Source organism: Acomys russatus, chromosome 16 (assembly GCF_903995435.1).
Source record: "Acomys russatus chromosome 16, mAcoRus1.1, whole genome shotgun sequence".
Taxonomy (NCBI): Eukaryota; Metazoa; Chordata; class Mammalia; order Rodentia; family Muridae; genus Acomys; species Acomys russatus.
Window position 1 is genome coordinate 3,539,248 of NC_067152.1, and position 24,401 is coordinate 3,563,648.

The window sequence follows — 24,401 nt, forward strand, 5'->3', positions numbered from 1 at the left end:
TCATAGATATGAGTAGTTTATGGTAGCCCAGAATAGATTCCCCATGGGCTATACAGTCATACAGACAATGCTTTCCTCTCTGGACCTGCTCTGCAGTGGGTGTGTTTTTATTGCCTACATCCTTTTCTTTTAACCTTCTGAGTCCTGGCGGTTTGGTTACTCCATCAACACTGAGAACTCTAGGAAAAGCCTCTTGTTGACCTTTTTATTGATTGGATTGGAGGCTATAAGCACTTTAGAATGGTTTTTAAAAACATCAGGAAAGGTTCCATTTATCAAAGTCCAGCAGGTACGCCCAACTATTTATAAGTTCAGCAAACTTAGAAACCATAGCAAAGCAGTCTTAACTACAGTGATCTCTACTCCCGAACAACACACACACACACACTTTTCCATACCGCCCACATCTAGATTAACAAGGAAAAAAATAGACCCAGAAGATAAAGGACACAGAGACAGAAGCTCGGTTACACTGGCGCTCTGGGACTGTCAATTGTCACCTGGAGAGAAACATCTGTCTCCACACCGGAATCCCCCTTCCCTGGAGCTCAGCCAGAGGAAACAGAGTCAGTATAGACACAGAAGCTGAATATGAGGCTGTCAAATGCCTCAGTGACTATCTAGGGACCGGAAAGGGTCACCCACCTGCATGAGTCAAATCCTGACCAGTCAAGGTTTTAGAAACAGTGAATCTGAAAACACACACACACACACACCCCAACACACACACACATACACCCCAAAACACACACACACACCCCAAAACACACACACACACACACACACACACACACACACACACACACACATCCCAAAAACCTTTGTGCCATTGTCTGAGTGCCACTCGGCTTTGGGCCACTGTGTTTTCTCTGGGGCTAAAGGTCAGTCACTGTGGGCTCCTTCTGTTTGCTGGCTCAAAAAAGAGACGGATTATTTTATCAGCTGCCTAGCAATATCTAATCTACTCACATGCAACTCAAAAAGGACTTTCCCTCCCTATTTGCTTGGAATTTTTCAAGTTCTTAAGCAAATTGGTGCCTTTTCTTTTTCTCTTTCCTTTTTTGGCTTCCTTTCAATGTCAACCTTCAGGTTGTGGGGGCAGGAAGGGGCCTATATTTAAACTCTCTAGACATTCATTACTACCTGACGGCGACTTTAGGAAAGCCTGCCAAACCCTGGTGGTCACGCTTGGCTGTTCAGAATCCCCTGGGCTGGATAAAAATACAGATTCCAGAGCCTAGTACTATGGCACACCCCTATAGTCCCAGCTACTCAAAAGGCTAAAGCAGGGGGGAAAAATGGCTTCTTGAGGCTGAAAGATCCAGGCCAGCATGGATGACAAAGCAAGACTCCATTTAAAAGGGAGAGGGCAGTGTGACAGCTCAGTGAACGAAGGAGCTTGCCTGATGATCCCCAGGACACACATGGTAGAAAGGACCAAACCCCACAGGCTGTCCTCTGACCTCCAAGTACATGCGGTGGCACATAAATATCTACAAAAAATAGATACCTTTTAAATTAAAAAAAAAAAAATTGTTTTGTTTTCAAGACAGGGTCTCTCTGTGCTATCCTTGGCTGTACTGGACTCATTTTGTAGACCAGGCTGGCCTCAAATTCACAGTGATCCACCTGCCTCTGCCTCCCCAGTACTGGGATTAAAGGCATGTGCCACCACGGCCCCAAATTCTTAAAATTTTACACACACACACACACACACACACACACACACACACACACACACACTCTTTCATCAGTAGTCCCAAACCTTGGTTCATCCAACACCAGCTGCCTCCACCATGCCATCCCAAGTTGACCACAATGAAATCAAAGTTGTACATCTGAAGTGCACAGGAGATGTTTTCAGTGCCACATCCACCTTGGCCCCTACATTGATTCCCCTGGGTCTGTCTACCATCCCCCCAAAAATTGTTGATGATACTGCCAAGGCAACAAATGATTGGAGAGGTCTTAGGACCACAGTGAAAGTGGCCGTTCAGGACAGACCCAAATTGAAGTGGTACTTTCTGCCTCTGCCCTACCATCAGAGCCCCTGAGGGACCACCAAGAAAGAAAGAAGCAGAAAAGCATAAAATACAGCGGAAACACCACTTTTTATGAGATTGTCAACACTGACCAACAGATATGTCACCAGTTTTGTTTTTGTTTTTTTTGGAGACAGGATCTCTGTATATAGCTCTGGTTGTCTGGGAGCTTGCCATGTAGACCAGGCTGACCTCCAACTCACAGAGAATTTCCTGCCTCTGCCTCCTGAGTGCTGGGATTAGAGGTATGCACCACCACTGCCTATAACACCAGTCTTGGCCACACAGCAAGATGATGCTTCCTTCCCACGACTTTAGTGATTATAGGTATTATTTAGTTTGAATTGGGTTTGCAGAGGTTGAAGGTCATTCTTTGTCCTCCGTGCAAGCTCTGCAGGGGCTAGCCCCAAGCTACAGCAAAGCTGCGTCTTGCCCGTGGTGACAGGCAGTGGTAAAGCACACCACTGTCTTGTACAGCATCTGTTTCCCCGCCTTACACCCAGCGAGCAGCTAGTCAGAGGTCTTCAACTTCAAACCAAGATGGATTTCTGGAGTTAAGCATGGTGGTAATGCTTGTGAATCCAGAACTTGGACAGTGGAAGCAGAAGGATCAGCCCTGGCTATACAGTGAGTCCAAGGACAGGCTGGCCCATGACACCCTGTCTCAAAAAAAAAGAGGGCTCCCAACAATGTTTAGAATCTATGATACTAGTATATATATTTTTAAATATTTATTTATTTATTACATATATATACTGTTCTGCCTGCATGTATATCTTCACACCAGAAGAGGGCAGCAGATCTCATTATAGATGGTTGTGAGCCACTATGTGGTTGCTGGGAATTGAACTCAGGATCTTTGGAAGAGCAGACAGTGCTCTTAACCTCTGAGCCATCTCTCCAGTCCTGATACTAGTATATTTTATTGCTATGCACCCCCTCCTTTTCTCTATCTCTCCTCCCTCCCCCCCCTCTGTCCCCCCCTTCCTTCCTTCTTTCCTTCCTTCCTCCTCACCTTTCTTCCTTCCTTTCATGAATAATCTCCATCCACCCTGGTGACTTAAGCGAAATATGTAAATTTCTCTTTAACAAGTCTAAATTACCTACCTTAACAAAGCCAAATGCTAAAAATCTCTATAAGGCAGAAGCAGTTAAAAAGAAGAAAAGAATGAGCCCAGCTGGGTGGGTATGGTGGTGGCGCACGCCTTTAATCCCAGAACTCAGGAGCCAGAGGCAGGTGGATTGCTGTGAGTTCGAGGCCAGCCTGATCTACAAAGCAAGTCCAGGACAGCCAAAACTACACAGAGAAACCCTGTCTTGAAAAACCAGGAGGAGAGGAAGAGGAGGAGGAAGAGGAGGAGAAGAGGAGAAGGAGGATGAAGAGGAGGAGGAGCTGGGGATGTGATTCAATGGCAGAACGTTGGCCTAGCATTCCTGAAGTCTCAGGTTTGATTTCCAGAAAGATGTATTGGGGATTAGATCTATTCTGGATGTGGTGGCAGCACTCAAGTCACAAGTTCAAGGCCAGCCCTGGTTATATATTAAGAATCGGTCTCAAAGACAAAAATAACAAAGCTCAGGCCTGTAATTGCAGTACTTGGGAGACAGGGGGAATCAGGGAGGTACGTGGGGAGTTTATGCCCAAGTTAGGGTACATAAGACACTGTCTCAAAACAAAATCATAATAGTAAATAAAAAATTAAAAGACTTGGATATAAAAATGTGGTTATAAATGTTTCTGCCCCAATTTAACAGTGTGTGTGTGTGTGTGTGTGTGTGTGTGTGTGTGTGTGTACACACATACATAGTGGCTAAGTGGTTTTCACTTTAAAAAGTGAAAACATTGCCTGAATTCAATTCATGCCTAGTCCTCGCCCCAACTCAGTAGAGCTGAGTTTGCCATTGTCCTCAGAAAGTGGAGAATGCAAGGACGTGCTGGAGGGCAGATCAAATAGCTCAGAAGGCTGGTGCGCTGGTTGCTTTTGCCAACTTGATACAAATGTAGATATATCTGAGAAGAGGAACCTCAGCCGAGGAACTGCCTCCTTCCTCTGTCAGACTGGCGGTAGACAAGACTATCTGCCATTTCCTTGATTAGTGATTGAGGTAGGAGGGCCCAGCTCACTGTGGCTGGTCTCACCCCTGGGCAGATGGTCCTAGGACTCACAAGAAAACAGGCTGAGCAGGCCGTGATGAAGACAATAACCACTGTTCCCGAACCGGTTGCCTTTGTCCATGGCTCTCCAGGTTCTTGTCTTGAGTTCCTGCCCTGATTTCCTTTAATCATGGATTTTGACATGGAAGTGTAAGAAAAAATACAGCCTTTCCTCCTCACGTTGGTTTGGTCACGGTCTTTGTCACAGCAACAGAAAGAAAACTAAGATACCTCATATCTATCTATCTACCTACCTACATCTATCTATATCTAAATCTAGGGCGGGGTGAGGTCCAGCCACTAGAACACTGAGGCTACCCGGGCTAGTGTTACTCAAACATAATTGTTACATTCTAGTAACATAACTGTTACATTCCAAGGTCTGAGGCCTAGTACAGGGATAGAGAAAAAGCTTACTAGCCAGCTCAAAGGAACACTAGGAGAGAAAGGCTTTTTTTGTTTTGTTTTTGAGACAGGGTTTCTCTGTGTAGCCTTAACTTTCCTGGACCCACTTTTTAGACTAGGCGGGCCTGGAACTCACAGCAATCCACTTGCCTCTGCCTCCCAAGAATTGGGATTAAAGGCGTGCGCCACCACCTCCCGGCAAGAAAGTCATTTTTGTGTTCTGTGAAAATACTTGTAACACAAGGGATGCAACCACAAATGCCTATAGCAGCTAGACAGCTGTGTAAGGAGCACTTCATGTACGCCAGGCTGAACACACACGAACCCATTTCCTCTTCACATATTTGTAAAGTAAACTACTATAAACCCCATTTTTAGGGAAGGAAAGTGAGGCCACAGAACTGTAATTTGCCTAAGGTCACGCAGCTAAATTAGGCAGATGCAAGACACAAAGCCAGGAAGCCCCACACTTGAGTCTCGCTCTGCACACTACCTACCAACTGTCTACCTGAGGCACAAACTGTCAGTCTCCACATCTGTCAAGAAAGACAGAAATATATGTTCACGAAAGAATAAATTAAAGAAACAATCCTATTTTCCTTTAATCCTCTGCCGTTCAAACAAGGCAGGCCATCGTACTGTACTTAGCTTCGAGTGTGGTCACAGCTCTTTGTCTGACCAAAGGTCCCTAGTGGGGATTGTGGGTCTAGAGACCAGAGGGAGTTCGTTCCCTCAGCAAACAACAGCTCCTTCAGGCCCACAGATATGAATAATTAATTTGTTTCAGCATTGCTGCCCACAAAGGTTACCAACAAGCCAAAAACTCAGAAATCAACTTGGTGCCCTTCTAGACAAAGAAGACAGGCGTAGGAGATCCTAGGGGGGCCTTGGGGAGCGCCATCATGAAATCTGGTGGGGCCATCTGTGTTCAAAGGGAATGGTGGATGCCAGCTTAGCCTGTGCGCCAGTTTGAGTCTAGTTGCCTCAGTGGGGCTGTGAGAGTGTCAGTAAGACTCATTAGAGCTGGGAAGTGCTGTGGCTTTTCCTGCTGCCAGTGGGAGTGAGCTACAGGGTCCTCAAGATGCTTTAAAATAAGACAAAAAGGCACAATTATGCAGCCAAGCGAAGACAAGGCAGCTGCAATACAAAGCAGGGCTTTCTCCATTATAGGATCACAGGGCAGCGAGGCCTTGTGGAGGTCTCACCTTCCTCACTGGGCTGCCGCCGTGAGGCATCTGTAATTGGACGCTTCATTGCTCCAGCTCTTAGATTATTCAAAGTGCAGGATTTCCAGGAGCCTCAGGTTTCCATTAAGAATATGACTGGACAACGTAATGAGCATGCATAATACTATTTTTCACCCTTGTAGTCTATTTCAGCAATGCTCATGGCCACACCAGTAGTGGCAGTGGCAAGGCTAACCAGCCTACAGTGAGTGTCTACTGTGTAACAGGTACTGTCCAAAGTGCTTTATAAATACATGCTGATTTGTATAATCTTCACCCAACTTAATTAGACATTGATTTTATATTAGCATGGTTCCCTTGGTCTACTGCTACAGACACCAAAACACAAAAAGGCCAAGAAAATCACTAAGGATCACACAACAATGACGTGAAAGTGCTAGGGCTTGCATTTAAGTAAATCAGCCTTGGGCCTTAACTCATACCAGGGACTGTTTGCATCTACGCAGCTCTATGTCACTCCCTGTGCCGCTTGCTTTTTGTACACTATTTCTTTAAACGGTGTGTGTGTGTGTGTGTGTGTGTGTGTCTGAGAATTAAATTCATGGCCTCATGCCTGCCAGGCAAGCCCCTCACTACCTGAGGTACATCCCCAGGCCTCACTTAATTTTACAATACCAAATGAGGTAAAAATCATCGCCACTGTTCAGGAAAGAAGACATCTCAAAGAGAGGTGAAGTAATTTAGTTAGGGGAGCAAATTTGCAAATGGCTACAGAAGGCTTGGCTGTAAACCTGGTGTATTAGTTACACTAGGGATAATTTATTTTAGCTCACAGTTTCGGAGGGTTGCAGCTCATCAGAGGAAGGCACGGTGGAGCATCTTAGTGCAAGGCCACAGAGGCTTATACGGCTGTTTAGTCAATAGCAATCAATTGAGAAACAGCAAGTGATAGGTAACTAGGAGGCCAATTATAACCTTCAACGACCCTAGTGACCTACTTTCTCCAACCAGGACCCACTTCTTAAGGGTTCCATGGCATCCCCAAATAGCGCCACCAGTTGGGAAGCGCAAACATGAACCTTCGGGGCCGGGGGGGGGGGGGGGGACATTTTGGGTCTAACCCATACCAGGCTCGGCTTGGCGGGGTTCAGAATTCCAGCCCATTTTACTTACTGAATCATCCAGCCCAATCACAATATTATCATCTCAGACCTACAGTCTGAGGAAATTAACAGTGGTGAGGGTTGGAGATGCAGCTCAGCTGGTAGAGCACCGACCCAGCGTGCATGAGGCCCTGGGCTGGAGATGCAGCTCAGCTGGTAGAGCACCGACCCAGCGTGCACAAGGCCCTGGGCTGGAGATGCGCCACTAAACAGGCGTGGTGGCACAGGGTGCTAATCCCAGGACTCCAGAGGTACAAGCAGAAGGATCAGAAGCTCATGGCCATCCTTGGCTACACAACAAGCTTAAGGCAACTGAGTTACACGAGGGACAATTATTACCTTCCACAAAACGACAACAACAAAACCCCAGCTAGGGGTAGAGTCATTTGAAGGATGAGTAAGTCACCTGACTGCTCTCCAGTTGGCCAAGGCCACAAGCATCAAAGAACTTCAGACCAGAGAGAGAGTTATAGATGTTTTGCTTTGGCTTTAGATTTATTTATTTATTATGTACTCAGTGTTCTGCTTGCATGACAGAAGAGGGTACCAGATCTCATTACAGATGGTTGTGAGGCACCATGTGGTAGCTGGGAATTGAACTCAGTACCTCTGAAAGAGCAGCCAGTACTCTTAAACTCTGAGCCATTTCTCCAGCCCAAGTTATAGATGTTTAATAGTTACCATAAGTGAGAGACAAAAAAAATTTTTAAAAAGAAAAGAAATATGTATCATACATACTTTGAATGATATTGTGGTGAGCTGTCCCTAATATAGATTAATAGCTTCATGCTTTTGTTTACAAGTCTGTTCGTTATGATTAAAAATAATGATATATAAACAATAAGGACACTGATCATGATGGTTCCAAAAATCCGTGATGGGTACGGCAACGCACACCCTGTTTGTTTGTTTTGTTTTTCAGAGACGGGGTTTCTCTGTGTAGCCTTGGCTGTCCTAGACTCACTTTGTAGGCCAGGCTGGCCTCGAACTCACAGAGATTCACCTGCCTCTGCCTCCCTCCCAAGTGCTAGGATTAAAGGCGTGCGCCACTATGCCAAGTGGTAAATCACACTTTTAATCCTGACACTCCAGAGACAGAAGCAAGTAGATCTCTGTGAGTTTGAAGACAGCCAGGAATACAAAGCAAGATCCTATTTCAAAAAATAAAATAAAATAAAATAAATCTAATTTACCAAACAAGGACCCCAACACCGGCATTGTATTTCTAGAGTTCCATCAATTCCAAGTGTATAATTTCCCCAAGGAAATCATGTTTCTCAACAAGCTGGACAATGGGGCACTCAGGCCTTCCACTCTCACAAATAAGCAATATACCAACAGACCCATGTCAAGCCACACAAAATAGATTTGCATGGTTTTAAATTCTATGCTACTTTTCACAGCAAGTGACGTAGTGATTTGGTACTTGGAGCCATGGGCCTTGACATCATCATGGCTTGCCAGAGTCCTTTAAACACCACCAAAACTCAGACCAGGGCTGGAGAAATGGTTCAGACATTAAGAGCATTGGCTGCTCTTCCAGGAGACCAGAACTCAATTCCCAGAACCCACATAGCAGCTCCAAATCTGCAGTTCCAGCACCACCCTCTGACCTCCCTCAGTACCAAACACACATGGGGACAGACATGTATGCAGGAAAAACACCCATATACATAAAAAATAACATATATATATAATAAATAATAAATTTAAAATGACATTATATGCACATGCACACACAATTATCAAAATATTCTGTTGACTCTTAAAATTATCCTAATAAATTACTGAATGAGAAGGTAGCAAAGTAAGATGGGCACAGTGGCCCTGGCCTTGAGGCCCAGCGTTTAGGAAGCTGAGGATGTCTTGAGCCGAGGAGTTTGCCGAGGAGTTTGAGAACATCTTTGTAACAAAGTAACAACACGGCGAAACATTGTTTCAAGGAAAGAAAGAGACAGAATGGGTATAGGTAGGGTAGAGAGGCTGAAGGAAATGAGAAAAACAATTAGCCTTTTCTTTCTAACACTGTTTTTCACATCTTGTGAGGCTCATCCCTTATCCGAGCAAACAGCCTGGGAGCCCATCAGTGTGTGGTGAGTGCCTGTAATCACAGCATTCAAGGTCAAGAAAGACAACCAGGAATTCAAGGAAACCTCCAGGTGCAAATATCATCATCAAGTTAACATCCCAACAGCTTTATTAAAGGCAGGAATCGTTACATAAATAAATTAGAAACTTGGGGGTTACAAAGTCTGAAAAGGATAAAATAAGAAAAATCCACCATAAGACAGGCACCGTAATGCACAACTTTAATCCTAGCACACAGGAGGCAGAGCGGAAGTAGATCTCTGTGTGTTCAAGGCCAGACTGATCTACATGGCACGTTCCAAATCAGCCAAGGCTACATAGTAAGAACTTATATTAAAAAAAATGAATGGAAGGAAAGGAAGAAGAGAGGGAAGGGGGAGGGAGCGAGGGAGGGAAAGAGGAAGGAGGGGAACAGAAAAATCCACCACAGCTCTTTAGTGCAAAAAAGAAGGAAGAAAAGATGTAGATGAAGAAAAAAGAATAATAAAGAGAGGGAAGCCAGGTGATGGCATGTTGCTGTGATCTCACTGTAATTTGGGGCTATCCTGATCTATAGGAGCAGGAGAAGGAGAAGAAAATAGGGAAAAGGAAATGCAAAATGTCTTCAAATTCTTAGAGATTAACCTGCCCAGGTAGTCCAAATCCTACAAAATCCTTACTTGAAGGGCTGGAGAGCTGGCTCCATAATGAAGTGCACTGGCTGTTCTTCCAGAGGACTGGGGTTCAATTCCCAGCACCTGCACAGCAGCTCACAACCATCTGTAATGCCAGTCTTAGGGGATCCATGACTCCCGATCCTTCCCGAACAGCCACCAATTAGAGACTAAGGTTCCAAATGCCTAGGACCTACAAATGACAGCTCATTTGAACCACCACACCATCCATAGTGCATAAAATAAAAAAAAATAATAATAAACAGGGCCATCGGGGTAGACGGCCCAGCAGTTAAGAGCACTGGCTACTCTCTCTCTTACACAGGATCAGAGTTCAATTCCCAGAACCTCAATGGCAGCTCACAACTGTCTGTGACTCTGAGGAATCCAATGACATCTTCAGGTCTCACCAGGCATACAAACACACAAAGCACCTCCACACACAAAAGTAAATTAATTAAATATAAACCCTCACTTAAAGAAAATACATGATCAGGCTCATGCCTGCCATCCCAGCACCAGGTAGGCATGAGCAGGATTGAGTTCAAGTCCAACCTGGCCTATATAGTGAGACTCTGCCTCAACATAAATACACTCACCAAAATATACAACCATTCTTCTACTTGTTCAACAAAAACATTATGTTAGCATTGTCTAAGGGGTAGGGATACTACAATTAAAAGAACTGACACAGAGGGGTGGGGAGGGTGACAAAGCACTTAAAAACAGTTATATAGCTGCCCTAATATACCAATGTGCAAAGTTCAGGAAAGGATGGTAAAGCCAACACTGGGCTGTTTTCCAAAAGCTATTCAGTTCCTTTTCTCCTAACTTCCTTCATGGGGAGGCTGAAGAACTAAAATTCCTGATCAGCTTCCCTTGCAGCTAAAGATGAGCACGTGACCCAGCTTGGCCCTAAAGTGTGACAAGAGGAATTGCCAGGTAGGACCCTCCATGAACAGTTTGCTTTCGTTTTGTTGTGTTTTGGTTTGTCAAGACAGGGTTTTTCTGTGCCGCCTTGGCTGTCCTGGACTCACTTTGTAGACCAGGCTGGCCAGTTGAACTCACAGGAATCCACCTGCCTCTGCCTCCTGAGTGCTGGGATTAAAGGCGCTCCCACCACCACACCCGGCTCAGCTTTTTTTTTTTTTTTAATTTAGTTTTGAGACGTGGTCTTACTCTGTAGCTCAGGCAGGTCCAGAACTCATTGAGTTCAATCCTGACACTAGAATTAGGAACACAGACCACCACACTTGGCTCCATCCTTAAGAGGGACAACCAGCCTGAATGAACAGCTTCAGTCCTTTGCTCCCGTTCCTCCTTAGATCCCAAGCACACACAAGGTAATACAGCACCCACACATTTCAAACTGACGTCACAGGCAAGAGGGCAAACATTTCCCCACTGTACGATGATGGGAGGGTCTGAAACAAAAGCCCTTGCTGGCTGGCTGAGCAAGCCCCTGCTGGCTGGCTAAGCAACTGTAGCCTACCAAGCAGTGCTGCCAATGGAAGAAAACACATCCGGTTAACAACACTTAAAAGAACACCAGCATATGATTGTCTCACAGTTCTGCACCTTGGAAACCTGAGGTGGTAATTTTCTGCAGCCCAGGCTAGCCTAGGACTTAGTGGCTAACACCGAGGTTCTGGTGGAGACAAACTCCTCCCTGGAGAATGGAGGAATCTTCGTTTCCTTACATTCTGTGGCTTCTAGATGGTGCTCGTGTTTCTTGGCTAGTCCTTTCTCTCTTCATATTCCAAATCAGCAGCAAAGTACATCACCCTGACCTCTTCAGCCCTCCACCCCCCAACTTTAGTTTAAGGTCTTTGTGACTAGGGTTAGAGATGGCTTGGCAGTTAAGCTCACTGGCTGCTCCTACGGAAGACCTGACTTCAGTTCCCAGCACCCAGATGTGTAGTGCCCTTTTAAAACTATTTTACTTGGGGTTCCTTAATGCCTCGACCTCCCTTCCACCACCTCCACCCTCCCCAACCCTAGATAGGAGAGAAAGAAGGTTAAAGGAGAAAGGGGACAGTCAAGACAAAAGGAAGAAGAGGAAGAAGCTACACAAAATTCAATACTGCTGGGGCATAAAGTGTGCTTGTACAAAGAGAGGGAGGGGAGTCCCCAGGTAGCCTTGTAAAAAAAAGCTCAAAGCTGGGCGTGGTGGCGCAAGCCTTTAATCCCAGCACTCGGGAGGCAGAGGCAGGGGGATCGCTGTGAGTTTGAGGCTAGCCTGGTCTACAAAGTGAGTCCAGGATGGCCAAGGCTACACAGAGAGACCCTGTCTCGGGAAAAAAAAAAAAAAAAAAAAAAGCTCAGATCCTAGTCTTTGTGTATGGAGAGCCACTGCAGATTGTGAAGAGCAGCCATTTATCTTTACTGTGAAATGTAACTAGAGGCTGGAGAGGAAAGGGTAGAGGCAAACCAACTAACTGGTCCTTGAGGTGGTTTGGGTTGAGGTGACGGAACTCTAGCAATTCATAAGCATTTATCGAGCACCTTCCGTGTGGCCAGGTGCTATGGTATCCTGAAGCTACAAAACAGAAAGCACAGGTCAGAACAAGGGCCCCTGTCACCATGACAACTGCAACCCAAGGCAAAAATGGTGTTGAGGGGGAGGAGCCTCACGTCTGGGACACTGTAACTCCTGCCCCCCCCCCCCAGACCTGAAGCACACACAGGGAGGGGTGGAGTCCAGAAAAATTAAGCCAGTCCCACTCAACAAAAAGGGGCTCCAGGGTCTGCAGTAATGGGCGACTGAGGGGGCCACAGCCTCCCCCTTAAAAATATTAACTTTTTAATCACGTATATTTGGGGTAAAAGATAAGTGCACCTGTGTGCTCAATTAGCCACGGAGACCAAAAGAGGGCTTCAGATGCCCTGGAAATGGGGTTCCATGTGGCTGTAAGACACCCAACATGGGTGCTAGGAATCAAACTCGTGTCCTCTGCTGACCCATCTTTCCAGGCCTCCAACAGACACACACACACACACATAGACACACACACATATGAATATATATGTACATAACACACACATATATATATATATGCTTCCCCATATATTAGGTTGTTTTTTTTTCCTTGAGACAGAATCTCCTTGCGTGGCCTCAAACACACCATGTAGCCAAAGAGGACATTGAAATTCTGATCCTCCAGACTCCACCTCCTAAGCCAGGATCATAGGCCATCATGATACTCCATGTAACATTTATCAGGTGCTGGGAACTGAGCCTAGAGTCTTGGGAATGTGAGACACCTCTCTCTCTCTCTCTCTCTCTCTCTCTCTCTCTCTCTCTCTCTCGTTTGATTGGTTTTGTTTGTTTGTTTGTTTGTTTTTTGTTTTTAAGACAGGGTTTCTCTGTGTAGCCCTGGCTATCCTGGAATTTGCTTGCTAGACCATGCTGGACTGGAACTCTGAGACCCATCTGCCTCTGCCTCTGTCTTGTGACTGTTTTAAGAGCTCTACCAACTAAACAGCCTCAGACCAGCTTCACATAGTTTAAATCCCTGCACATGACAAATGAGGAAATGGAATGGCAGGTTTGAGGTTTGAGCCTGTGCTCACAAAGTACCCGAAGTCCTCCAGGGCGGGGCGGGGCGGGGTGGGTGGGTGCCTGTGCGTGTGTGTGTGTGTGTGTGTGTGTGTGTGTGTGTGTGTGCGCGCGTGTGTGCGCGCGCGCGCACGTGTGCGTGTCTGAGGTTAGTGTGAAATCCGGTGGTAAATATCATAACTTTTGTGAATGTTCTAAAGCTCATCACTGAATACAATCAAGAGGCCAATTTAATAATATGTGAATTCTCAATATAAAGGATTAATCGCAGCACTGAGAAATCTTGGGCTGGCTGGTGAACCCATCAGAGCCAGTTTCCTCATTGGTGGAACATCCTTTTATTTTTTTTTTACTGTCCCAGGAGTTGAACCTAGGTCCTCCTGCATGCTGGGCAAGTACTCTGCCCCTGAGTGTATACCTCAGCCTCCTTTTTTATTTTGAGCTAGAATCTCATTAAGTTATGCAGGCTGACGTTGAGTTTGTGACACCCCCCCCCCCACTTCCCCACCTCAGTTTCCGAGTGGCTGGGATTTCAGGCCTGCGCAGTAGAGTCACAATAGGAAACGGGCTTCACACAGCGCAGACAGTAGGTGCTAAACATATTTTAGTTCCTCCTCTCCTAGGTGCCAATAAACCTCTGAGGCTATCTTTTGCTCAGCAATCACAAGATGTGCCGTGTGCTCCAGGCAGCCTCCCTTCAGACAGTCTAGTCTCAGGCAGATGATAGCAAGAATCAAACAGCAAGGCAGGATGGGAAAGGAAGCCGACGCTCACTGCAGAGACGCTGCAGATTTTCTCTGCAGCTACACGGTGCAGAAATGACAAGGGAGGTTCACGTAGCAGAAACAGCTCTCTGAAACACAGGGTAGAGGGAAGCAGGAGGGCACAGACTTCTACTCACGATTCTTGTTTGCTATGCAAACAGAGTGCAGTGTCCAAAACAGACAACCCGGCTGCAAGCAGCTCTGACGTTTGGGGATGGCTCACCGTCCACCCTCAGAACCAGAAAGAACCCAAAACACCAGGGTTTTCTAGCAGGGGACAAAGGTAGGAAGGAAGCAGTGGGGGGTTTTGTTATCATTGTTTCAGTTTGGGTTTTTGTTGTTGTTTTGGTTTTGGCTTGGTTTAGTTTTCCCCCCCTTGAGCATCTCACTTGTGGTGGTTTTTAGATCAGTCAGGTGCTTTCCTGGTGGCTTGCCTTATGCCCAGCCTTGTAAAAGATACTGATGAGAGAAACTGTCCCTTGTCCCTGCCCTCAAGGAGCCAGGCAAGTCCTTGGCTTGAGAGCGATGCTTCAGAATGTAATGGGCATGGTGCCTGCAGAGAGGGGTTTCTGTTGTCATTTGTCCACTGAGTCAATGAGTTAATAGAGGGCATAATAATAAAAACCATTGTGCAGTGTGGGCTCACTCTAAGAACCACAGACGGGATGGAGTAGTTGGAAAGGCTTGTGCCAGAGGCTGCTAGCTGCCTACTCACTATCTATTCTTCCATCCCCCCCCCCTTGTAACAGAGGCCCCATTTGATATAAAGTACTCTGTTTCGCAGCCTCCTTGGTAGCTAGAGGTGGCTGATGTGATTAAAAACAGAAACTGTCAAAAAAAAAAAAAAAAAGAAAGAAAGAAAGAAAGAAAGAAAGAAAAGAGAAACTGTCAACAGAAGTTTCTAGGAAATTGCCTCAAATAGCAGACATGACAACCGCCACTCACTTTTTCCTGTTCTTAAAATTCTTACCTGGGAGCTTGGGCATGACAGTGCACGCCTTTAATCCCAGCATGCAGGGAGGCAAAGGCAGGCAGATCCCTGTGAGTTTAAGGTCAGCCTGGTCTACAAAGTGAGTCCAGGACAGCCAAGGCTACACAGGGAAACCCTGCCTGGGGGGGGGGGGGGTGGGGTGAGGGGGGCGGGGCAGAGAGACAGGAAAATATATGATAATTCTAATAAATGACCGAAAAATGCTGTAACCCTTTAACATAGTTCCTTATATTGTGGTGACCCCCTACCATAAAATTATTTCACCGCCTTTATAACTGTCATTTTTGTTACTGCTATGAATCATAATATAAATAAACTGATATGCAGCATCTCTGTTATGAGCCCCCCCCCCCAAAGGGGTCTCGACCCACAGGTTGTAAACAGCTGATTTAACCAGAAGAGAATCAGAGAGACCAGAGGAAATCACGGTTTCAAGGCTGGTTGAATTTCCTACGTGTATAGAAGGGCACATTAATCTGACCCACCTATTAATAATGAGGGTAAGATGGTGGAGGTGAGCAGTGGAGGGAGGCAAATCTTTAAGAGCCAGAGACTCGATGTCAGCTTTGGTCACCACCAGTTGAGGTGCAACAGCCCACCAGCACACGTGTAAAGCACGTCTGCTTTGGCGGCAAGGTTCATGACCCGGCACAGGCTGGCCTGAAGCTCCAGCTCCCACCAGCACACGTGTAAAGCAGGTCTGCTTTGGCGGCAAGGTTCATGACCCAGCACAGGCTGGCCTGAAGCTCCAGCTCCCACCAGCACACGTGTAAAGCAGGTCTGCTTTGGCGGCAAGGTTCATGACCCAGCACAGGCTGGCCTGAAGCTCCAGCTCCCACCAGCACACGTGTAAAGCACGTCTGCTTTGGCGGCAAGGTTCATGACCCAGCACAGGCTGGCCTGAAGCTCCAGCTCCCACCAGCACACGTGTAAAGCAGGTCTGCTTTGGCGGCAAGGTTCATGACACAGCACAGGCTGGCCTGAAGCTCCAGCTCCTTCCACCTGAGCACCCCAAGCATTACAGGCAGCACGCTCCGCCACACTCGGCAGGAAATGGGCTTTTTAATATCTCCCCACGACAGGACTAGAACAGCATTATCTTATCACAGTTACTGCTAAAAATTCAATTAGAATTAAGTTAATTCAGACACATCCCTGAATACAAGGAGCTCTTCCCAGAGCAACAATCTCATTAGTCACTGCCGGAAAGTGTTATGGGAGAGAGACCATCAGATTACAAATGAGCGAGGTAACATGAGCAAAATGCATTTTCCATGAAAATTAGAAATAAAAGGTCTCTCTATCAGAAACCAGCAGAACCCAATGGCCAGGCCTCTAGGTATAGGAACAAGGCCCTGGGCTGGACAGAAATAGTACACACCTTTAATCCCAGCATTTGGGAAGCAGAGGCAGAGGGATCTCTGAGTTCAAGGCCAACCTGGTCTACAAAGCAAGTTCCAGGACAGCCAGGGCTACAAAGAGAAACTCTGTCTCAAAAGCCAAAAACAAAAAACAAAAAAAAAAAAAACCAAAACAAAACCTTGGGCTGGCGAGATGGCTCAGAGGTTAAGAGCACCAACTGCTCTTCCACACGTCCTGAGTTCAATTCCCAGCAACCACATGGTGGCTCACAACCATCTATAATGTGATCTGATACCCTCTTCTGGCACGCAGGTAGAGAACTGTATACATATTAATAAATAAATCTTAAAAACAAACAAAACAAAACAAAACCAAAAAGAGAAGCAGAAAAGAATAAGCCAGGCCGTGACCAGCCGGCCCACCTCGGCGTTGCAGGCGGAATGCTGTGTGCCAGCTTTGTGGACAGACCCATGTCCCAGTGGCCGCTCCACAAGCTCTCTCTCTACACAGCTCCGGTTGGCTCCTCCAGAGCCTCAACTGGAACAACCTGTAAGGTGGGACAAACCACTGCCATCTGCAGAAGTAACCTGCTGCGCTGTCACCTGGCCTCCAACAGACTACAGCTTTCGTGTCCACTGACTAGATTCCTGGAAAAGACTGTGGACACAATAAGAAGAGCCCAGATCTGACTCCTAAGCCCTCCTTGAGGTCCTGAGCATGAACTTAAGATTGCTTTTAGGGTGCAGGGTTCTCTTTCATCTGCCTGAGGTAGACAGGAACACGGGTCATCTGGGGATTTTCTTCCAGTCTAGGCTCTTTGTAAACGTATTTTACTTTGTTATCATTTGGGGTGGGTGCATGCCACAAAACAACACGCGTGGAGATCACAGGACAGCTCTGTGAAGTTGGCGCTCTCCTGCCACCTTCACATGGATTCCAGGATCAAATGTAGACCTTCAGGCTTCCGTAGCCAGCCGCACACACTGGGCCATCTCTCCAGCTCACAGTTCTTATTTAGAGTATTTTTCTTTTTTATGAATTATGCTTAACATGGCAGCCCCAAACTCATGATCCTCCTGCTGAGCCTCCCAAGTGTTGGGACAACAGGCGTGTGCTATTGTGTCTGGTTCCTTACTCAGGATTTAACAGCAGTCTCCCAATAGAAAGGTGTTTCTTAAGCCGGTTGTGGTGGCACACACCTTTAATCCCAGCACTCGGGAGGCTGAGGTAGGTGGATTGATGTGAGTTCGAGGCCAGCCTGGTCTACAAAGCAAGTCCAGGACAGCCAAGGCTACACAGAGAAATCCTGTTTCGGAAAAAAAAAAAAAAAAAAAAAAGAAAAGGCATTTCTTTATCTAAAAACCAAGGTTTCTATCCAGCAAAAAGACAGTGACAGTGATGAGGGTGGGCCACCAACCCGAGCTGCCTCAGTCCTGAATACGGCCTGCATGGAGCATGACCTAAACAAATGCTTGCTGAGTTGGACAGACGGCCCGACGGACGGATAGATGGCCATCAAAAATAGAGAAATAGAGAACATTGGGGTTGGGTTATAATATTAATGAAATATTAATGACGTTTACTTTGGCATTTGAACCGAAGCCAGAATATCAGATGAATAGTTTCTGACATTCAAAACGATGCTGGACTTGGAAAAGCCACCTCTGAGCATTTGGGTCCACAAGCAGTTGTCGACACACAGGGGACTTGTAGGGGACACACAGGGGACACCACAGGCTGCAGAAGGGACTCATGAACCCTGAGGAACAACAGATCCCTTGACTCTACGGCACAAGTGGTGCAGAAACATGCTAGCTCACAAGGGAAACGGCAGCCTCCATTTGAGGATATTCAGCTTTATGTGCCCAGGGCTGGCTGGCTGGCCCCTGAGGGGAAGTCTGAAATCTAGCATGTGACCTGATACTTTGGAGGGAGGGGGGAGGAGGAGGCACTCACAGGAGCCCCATAGGCAGCCCTAACGGTCGGGCATATGGCAGGGATTTCCATGATAATAAGAGCTATAATGACACAGAGATGCATGGACTTCAAGGTTTCTTGAATTCAGTGTTTACACCTGTCTTGGGAAGTGTATACGAAAACTTGTAGCAGGAAGCTTAGCATTTGTTTGAAAGCAATGGCTTGGGAACCAGACTGCCTGGGTTCAAATCCTATGTACTCCTTTTATAAACGGGATGATTGGTGGAGCGTCCTTTAGGCCTTCCAAGCCTCAAGATTCTCATATACAATACAAAGTGGAAACAATAGTTGCTTCTGTCTCACGAGGCTATATGTCATAAACTAATAACTAGGGATAAAGTACAGAACAGGGGCCGGCCAAAGTAGGGCAAGTGAGTGCCATTCTTTTCATTGCTGCCTGTGAAACGCAGGTCAGTGACTTGGCCAGGACCTCACATCTAGTGAGAGTGGTACCCGTAGACTCAGGTCTAACTTTGCAGCACATTTGATCCAACACACCAGATTCTGCTCTGCCCGTCCCTCCATCCACACCTTTGCCCTATCCCAAACCCCAACCGCTAACGATGCTGTCATGGGCTAGACTTTCCTCAAACCAATCAAGGCATCAGAGATGATCAAAGAAAGATGCCTATCGTGGACCAGCATGCCTATTAATTAAACTCTGATTTTACTCTCATGTGTGAGGAGAAACCCCAAAGGTGTAAAAGTTTATGGACCTGCTCTTTACGTAATAGAAAATGCCCCTTTTCCATAAAGGGGAGCATATATATACACACATACACACACACATACACACACACATACACACACACACACACCCCTCAGGGCTCTCCTTAAAACTCTGTGGCTAAGGCAAAGCCTGCTATACTGTTAAGCCCTCTGGATAGACATGGCATGTGGTCACTGGTAGAGATGGAGAAATAACACATAGGGTCAATCTGAAGAGCCTCATAAGCCAAGAATTATGCTCTGCTCCGGCTCCTGCCCTGTTGCCTGGAAGCTTCTAGAAAGGGCCACAGGTGTGAGAGGAAACAAAGATGTCCTATAACAACCAAACCACCTGTGATCCAGAATATTCTAGAAGCAGGATGTGTTGTAGAGTCGATTTGAAGAACACACCCCATAGCAGTAGTTAGTTTATATACTCACATGCTTGCTACACTCCCAGGCCTGTTCAAGTCTCTTTCGAGATGATAGCACATTTATTCCTCCCATCGACAGTATGAGGAAGTCTTATATTACTGATGGAGAAAGTAAGCCACAGAAACGTCACATAACTTCTCTGGCCAGCACGCGAGCACCGAGACTCATTATACAATTCAGAAGCCAGGGCTTTTGTTTGTTTTCTACATAAGGTCTTACTTTGTAGCTCTGCATCCTCCTGCTGCAGCCTTCTGAAGTGCTGAGATTACAAGTGTGTGCCATATAAATTGTCATATGTCATATGTCATGTACCCCTGACATATAAATTACCCAACTTACCCATTTACATGCCATTGAAACAAAGGTTTATAACAGTGATACTAACCATCTGCACTGCTTTGTCGTGTTTCCTTCCTCCATTCCTCTCTTCCTTCTTGCTTTTGATGCTCGGGGCTGAACCCAGGGCCTTGGGCACACTACACACATGTTCTAGCCATGAACTAAACTTTCTTTCTTTTTTTTTTTTTTTTTTTCCTATTCTGTTCTATCCTATTACAAATGCATTACTCCGAGGGCCGGACACCTTTAATCCCAGAAGTCAGTAGGCAAAGGCAGGCAGACGATAGCCTAGTCTGTATAGTGAGTTCCAGAGCAGCCAGAGCTGTACAGTGAGAGCTGGTCTCAAAAGCAAACAACAACAGAAAAAGACAATAAATAAAATAAATAAACCTATCAGCCTGGGCCAGTGACATGGCTCAGCAGACACAGGCATTTGTCACCAAGCCTGAGGACCTGAGTTCTATCCTGGGCACCCACATGATGAAAGAAGAGAACCAACTCACAAAAGGCATCTTCTGACCTTCGCACATGCACTGTGATGCATGCAAACCTACACACACACACACACACACACACACACACACACACACACACACACACAAATAAGTGTAAAAACAGACCAGTCAACAAACACTTCCAGGAAGCTTAGTATATGTTAGACACATTTGTATAAACAGAGACGACACAAAAAAGCTCCTTTTCTCCTGCAGTTCCCATTACACCAGGGAGTGCAGGGAGAGATAAAACAGTAGTGTCAGAGGGGCTAATTTAATGAGAGCTACAGGAAGAGCAACCGAGGATGACCTCAGAACGCTTCTGCTGCCTGCCTGCAAACTGTTCTTCTGCATGGTAAGCAAAACAAAACAAAACGCCTGCTAATTGATTGCTGGAGTGTTCGGTAACTGTGCACACCTGTGTACATGCGTCACCGCATATGGTGTGCAGATGCTCACATGTGTTTGCCTTCTCTGTCACACCTCACTGAGGTTTTGCAGAGAGAAGGCAGGATCTCCACCTGCAGCTGTGTGTGTGTGCGGGTTCTTATACAAGTTTGCCCTGAAGAGAGCCTAGAAGGGATTTGGTGTTGGCACATCTAGCCAAAGCCACCGGGGCCAGGCCATGTGCTCCGGTGCTCCATGGCTGAAGTCTTTAGTCCAAAGGAAAGAGAATCTTTCCATCACCGAGCTACCCTGAGGAACACCTTTGCAGTTAGCCCCAAGCCTGGGCTGGTTTCTAATTTGCATCAAGGCGCTAAAGAACAGACTGCCTACAGAATTAACAGCCAGTCCTGGGGAAGATCCAGGGCACCTAGCGCACCTGACAGAGTGATTGATGCGGGTCTTAGGAGCAACGGGACAGGTGCCAACCACAAAGCAGCTGAGGCGACGTTAGCCTCGGAGGAGGGCATTCAAAACTTGGCACCAGAGGAAAAATCTTTAACCCTTGCTTTAAATTAAAGGGGAACATAAAAAACGTATTACTAGCAAGGGTGGCAGAAGCATTACCTCTGGGAAAAGCAGCCAATATCGGCTAATGAATAAGTGTAATTGATCAAAGCAGATGACTTGATGGATCTTCCAAATGTGCTTTTAGCAAAGTGGACAGTTTTTCATTCAAATGCAAACTCACCCAGATAAGACCTAATAATGGAGATTTTGGAACAATCCCAGAAGCACTGATGTGTCTATACACACACACACACACACACACACACACACACACACACACACACACACACACACACACGCCCGCCCCAGCCCATTTGCGGCGCAAGAAGGCATCTTAAGTTCCTTGCTGCAACCCAATCAAACAAGATACCAATGTATGCCTTCTGCAGGCCTGGGGGGACCCTGACATTTACCATGTGGCAAAGGGGCAGTTGTACACCACCCCACTGCCCCGTTAACTCTTTCTCCTTACCTAGCTCTACCCCCTGACCTTTGAAGAGCTGGGCAGCCTTTCAAATTCAGTGCAGTTGATCACTAATTTAGACATTATTTATTGAGCAATGTGATGACCACAAGAGGATTCAAAGACAACTAAGACCAGACCCTGGGACTGGAGAGATGGCTCAGTGGTTAAGAACACTGGCTGCTCATCCAGGGGGCACCAGTTCAATTCCCAGCACCCACATGGCAGCTCACATCTGTCTGTAACTCTCCTTCCAGGAGATCTAACATCCTCAGACACACTTACAAGCAGAACACCAATTTACATAAAATAATACAAATAAATTTTATTTTAAGGCCAGACTACGTCCTCAAGAAAGAGGGCAGACTAGGCTGGAGAGATGGTTCAGTGGTTAAGAGCATTGACTGCTCTTCCAGAGGTCCTGAGTTCAATTCCCAGCAACCACATGGTGGCTCACAACCCTATAATGAGATCTGATGCCCTCTTCTGTTGTGTATGAAGGAAGGAAGGAAGGAGGAAAGGAAGGAAGGAAGAAAAGAGGGAGGGAGGAAGGAAGGAAGGAAGGAAGGGCAGATTGGAAAGGGAGCAAAGGACAGAGGACCCCAGCAATGGTCTTGGCTCACCTGCTTGAACATAGCCGAGATTCAGTTTCCTATTTAACCAGGTGAAGGAATTGGACCAAACAGGCTCTCTAGGAACCAGGCCAGCTTAGGAACTGAGACTCCAAGCCTTTCCATCCTCCCGGGAAGCCTATAGACCCCAGAGCAGCCTTCTCGGGAAGAAGACCAGTCGGCCAAGAGGCGCATTAGGCCCCAGCATGACATTCAGGCTGGAGAAAACGCAAGCTAACTTCAGAACATCTGGGGCCGGAAAGAATTCCACACTAAGAAATCCGGGGGGCAATGGGGGGACTTCTAGGGTTTCTTCCGCGGAGTATCAACAGGGTGGTGAGAAGGACTCTGGAGGACCTGTGAGGAGTGAGGGCTGAATACAAAGGTGAAAGCTCCTGCCAAGGGCTGATGAAGTGCGCCATCCCCTCATCCTCGCCACAGCCATCACGCTTATTTCCATAAACTCACCCGAACCCCAAATTCACTTCGCAAACACTTGTTTAGCGTTCCACAGATGGCTTTACGGTTTAAAAAAAAAAAAAAGGTTAATTTCCCTCTTCTTCCCAACTGCCTAGGGCTAAAAGGGCCACCAAAGTCGTCTGTGGCGGAGTGCCAGCAGCCGGCAGGGTGGATCAGCTAGGAGGTACATAAGAGTGAGGGTATGCCTACCTGCGGAGAAACCGTCTTCGTGGTCTGAGCTGTTGTGGCTGCAGTCACTGCCTCTCTCAGGCGAGCTGTGACTGGGCGAATCCCGGTCCGGTAAGCGCAGGAACCTCTTGCGCCCCCACTGGGCGAGGTGCTCCCTCGCCCCGCGCCTGGGGGGCTCATCCTCCCCCTCCAGCTGATCCAGGTCTCGACTCCGCCGCCGGTGGTGCCGCCAACCTCCGGAGATCAGGTGCATCCAGCGGTGGGGGCTGCTCGGTCGCGCCAGCTTCTCAGACTCATCGCGGGTTCCAAGCCGGCAGGGGGCCATAAGTAGGTGGCCGAGGACAAATTTCTCATTCAAATCCACCATCTCAAAGTCGTGGTCACTGCAGTCGCCTCCATCATCTCCACCCGAAGCGTCCGGTTCGCCGTCCTCCGAGCCCCGCCCTGCACGGGTCCCAGAGGACCTATCCTCTCCCGAGGCGGTGAACCGGGTGCCATCCTGGCCGGGGGGCGAACAGTCCTCTCGGAGCCTGAAGAGCAGGCGGGGCTGTACCAGCTGCTGGTGGATGGCAGCGGTCAGACTGCGCACGGCGCCCCCTCCTTCCACCGCCCCGGGCCAGGCAGGAAGGTCCAGGCACGCGTAGGGGGATGGCTCGGCCGGTGTCGCCACCTCCGGGTCCGGGTGCTGGGGGTCTGGGGAATCTGGGTCGCAGCCCGCTGCGCCCCCCTCGTCGCGCGGTGGCTGCGCGCGCACGGGCCCGGCTGGCTCCTGCTCCTCCACCGAGGCTCCCCCGCTACTGCGGCCGCTGCTGCTGCCTCCACCGTCCCCGCCCTCCGACTGCCCAGCCCGCAGGTCCATCTTCTCTCCAGCCAGGGCCCCTTGCAGGTACCAGACTTTGAACTTCTCCTCAGCCAACACCTGTTGCAGCCGCTTCAGGTTGAGTTTGCAACGCTCGAGCTCGCGCTCCATGTCCGGCACCGACTCCAGCCTCATGACGGGAGCCTCCTCCCCGGGGAACTCGGCCTGCCAGTGGCGCTCAAACTCCTGCGGGTCCCACATGCTGGTCGCGCCGTCGGACCTCCCGGGCCCGGCTCCTGTGCGCCTCAGCGGGCTGAGGTGGCGCCTAGGGCTCTCTCGGAAGTGCGCGCTGTCGCAGTCGCCTGTTCCTCGCTTCAGTGCCTGGAGGAGAAAAAGAAAAAAAAAAAAGAAAACAAAGTTTTTCCTCTTCCGCCCTCGTGCCTTTTTTTCCCCCCTCTTCTTCTTCTGGGTTTCGCCTCCCTGACGTAAGCAGCCAGCCGGCCGCGGGGGCGGGGGCGGGAGCCTGGGGCCGCTAGCGCCGAGACCGCGGTCAGCTGCTCGGCGGCTCGGCCCGGTGGGCTCGGGCGCGCGGAGAGCCGCGGCG

At 47.7% G+C, this 24,401-nt stretch overlaps 1 protein-coding gene across 1 annotated transcript in view; it reads right to left on the reverse strand.

The window, feature by feature from the left end:
- Positions 1-24,180, reverse strand: part of Abr (ABR activator of RhoGEF and GTPase) — a 194,165-nt gene extending 169,985 nt beyond the window's left edge. The window contains exon 1 of the mRNA XM_051157993.1: positions 23,020-24,180. Within this exon, the coding sequence (XP_051013950.1) occupies positions 23,020-24,058 (1,039 nt within the window). The 5' untranslated portion in view covers positions 24,059-24,180. The remainder of the gene's footprint in view (positions 1-23,019) is intronic.
- Between the last annotated feature and the right edge of the window lie 221 nt (positions 24,181-24,401).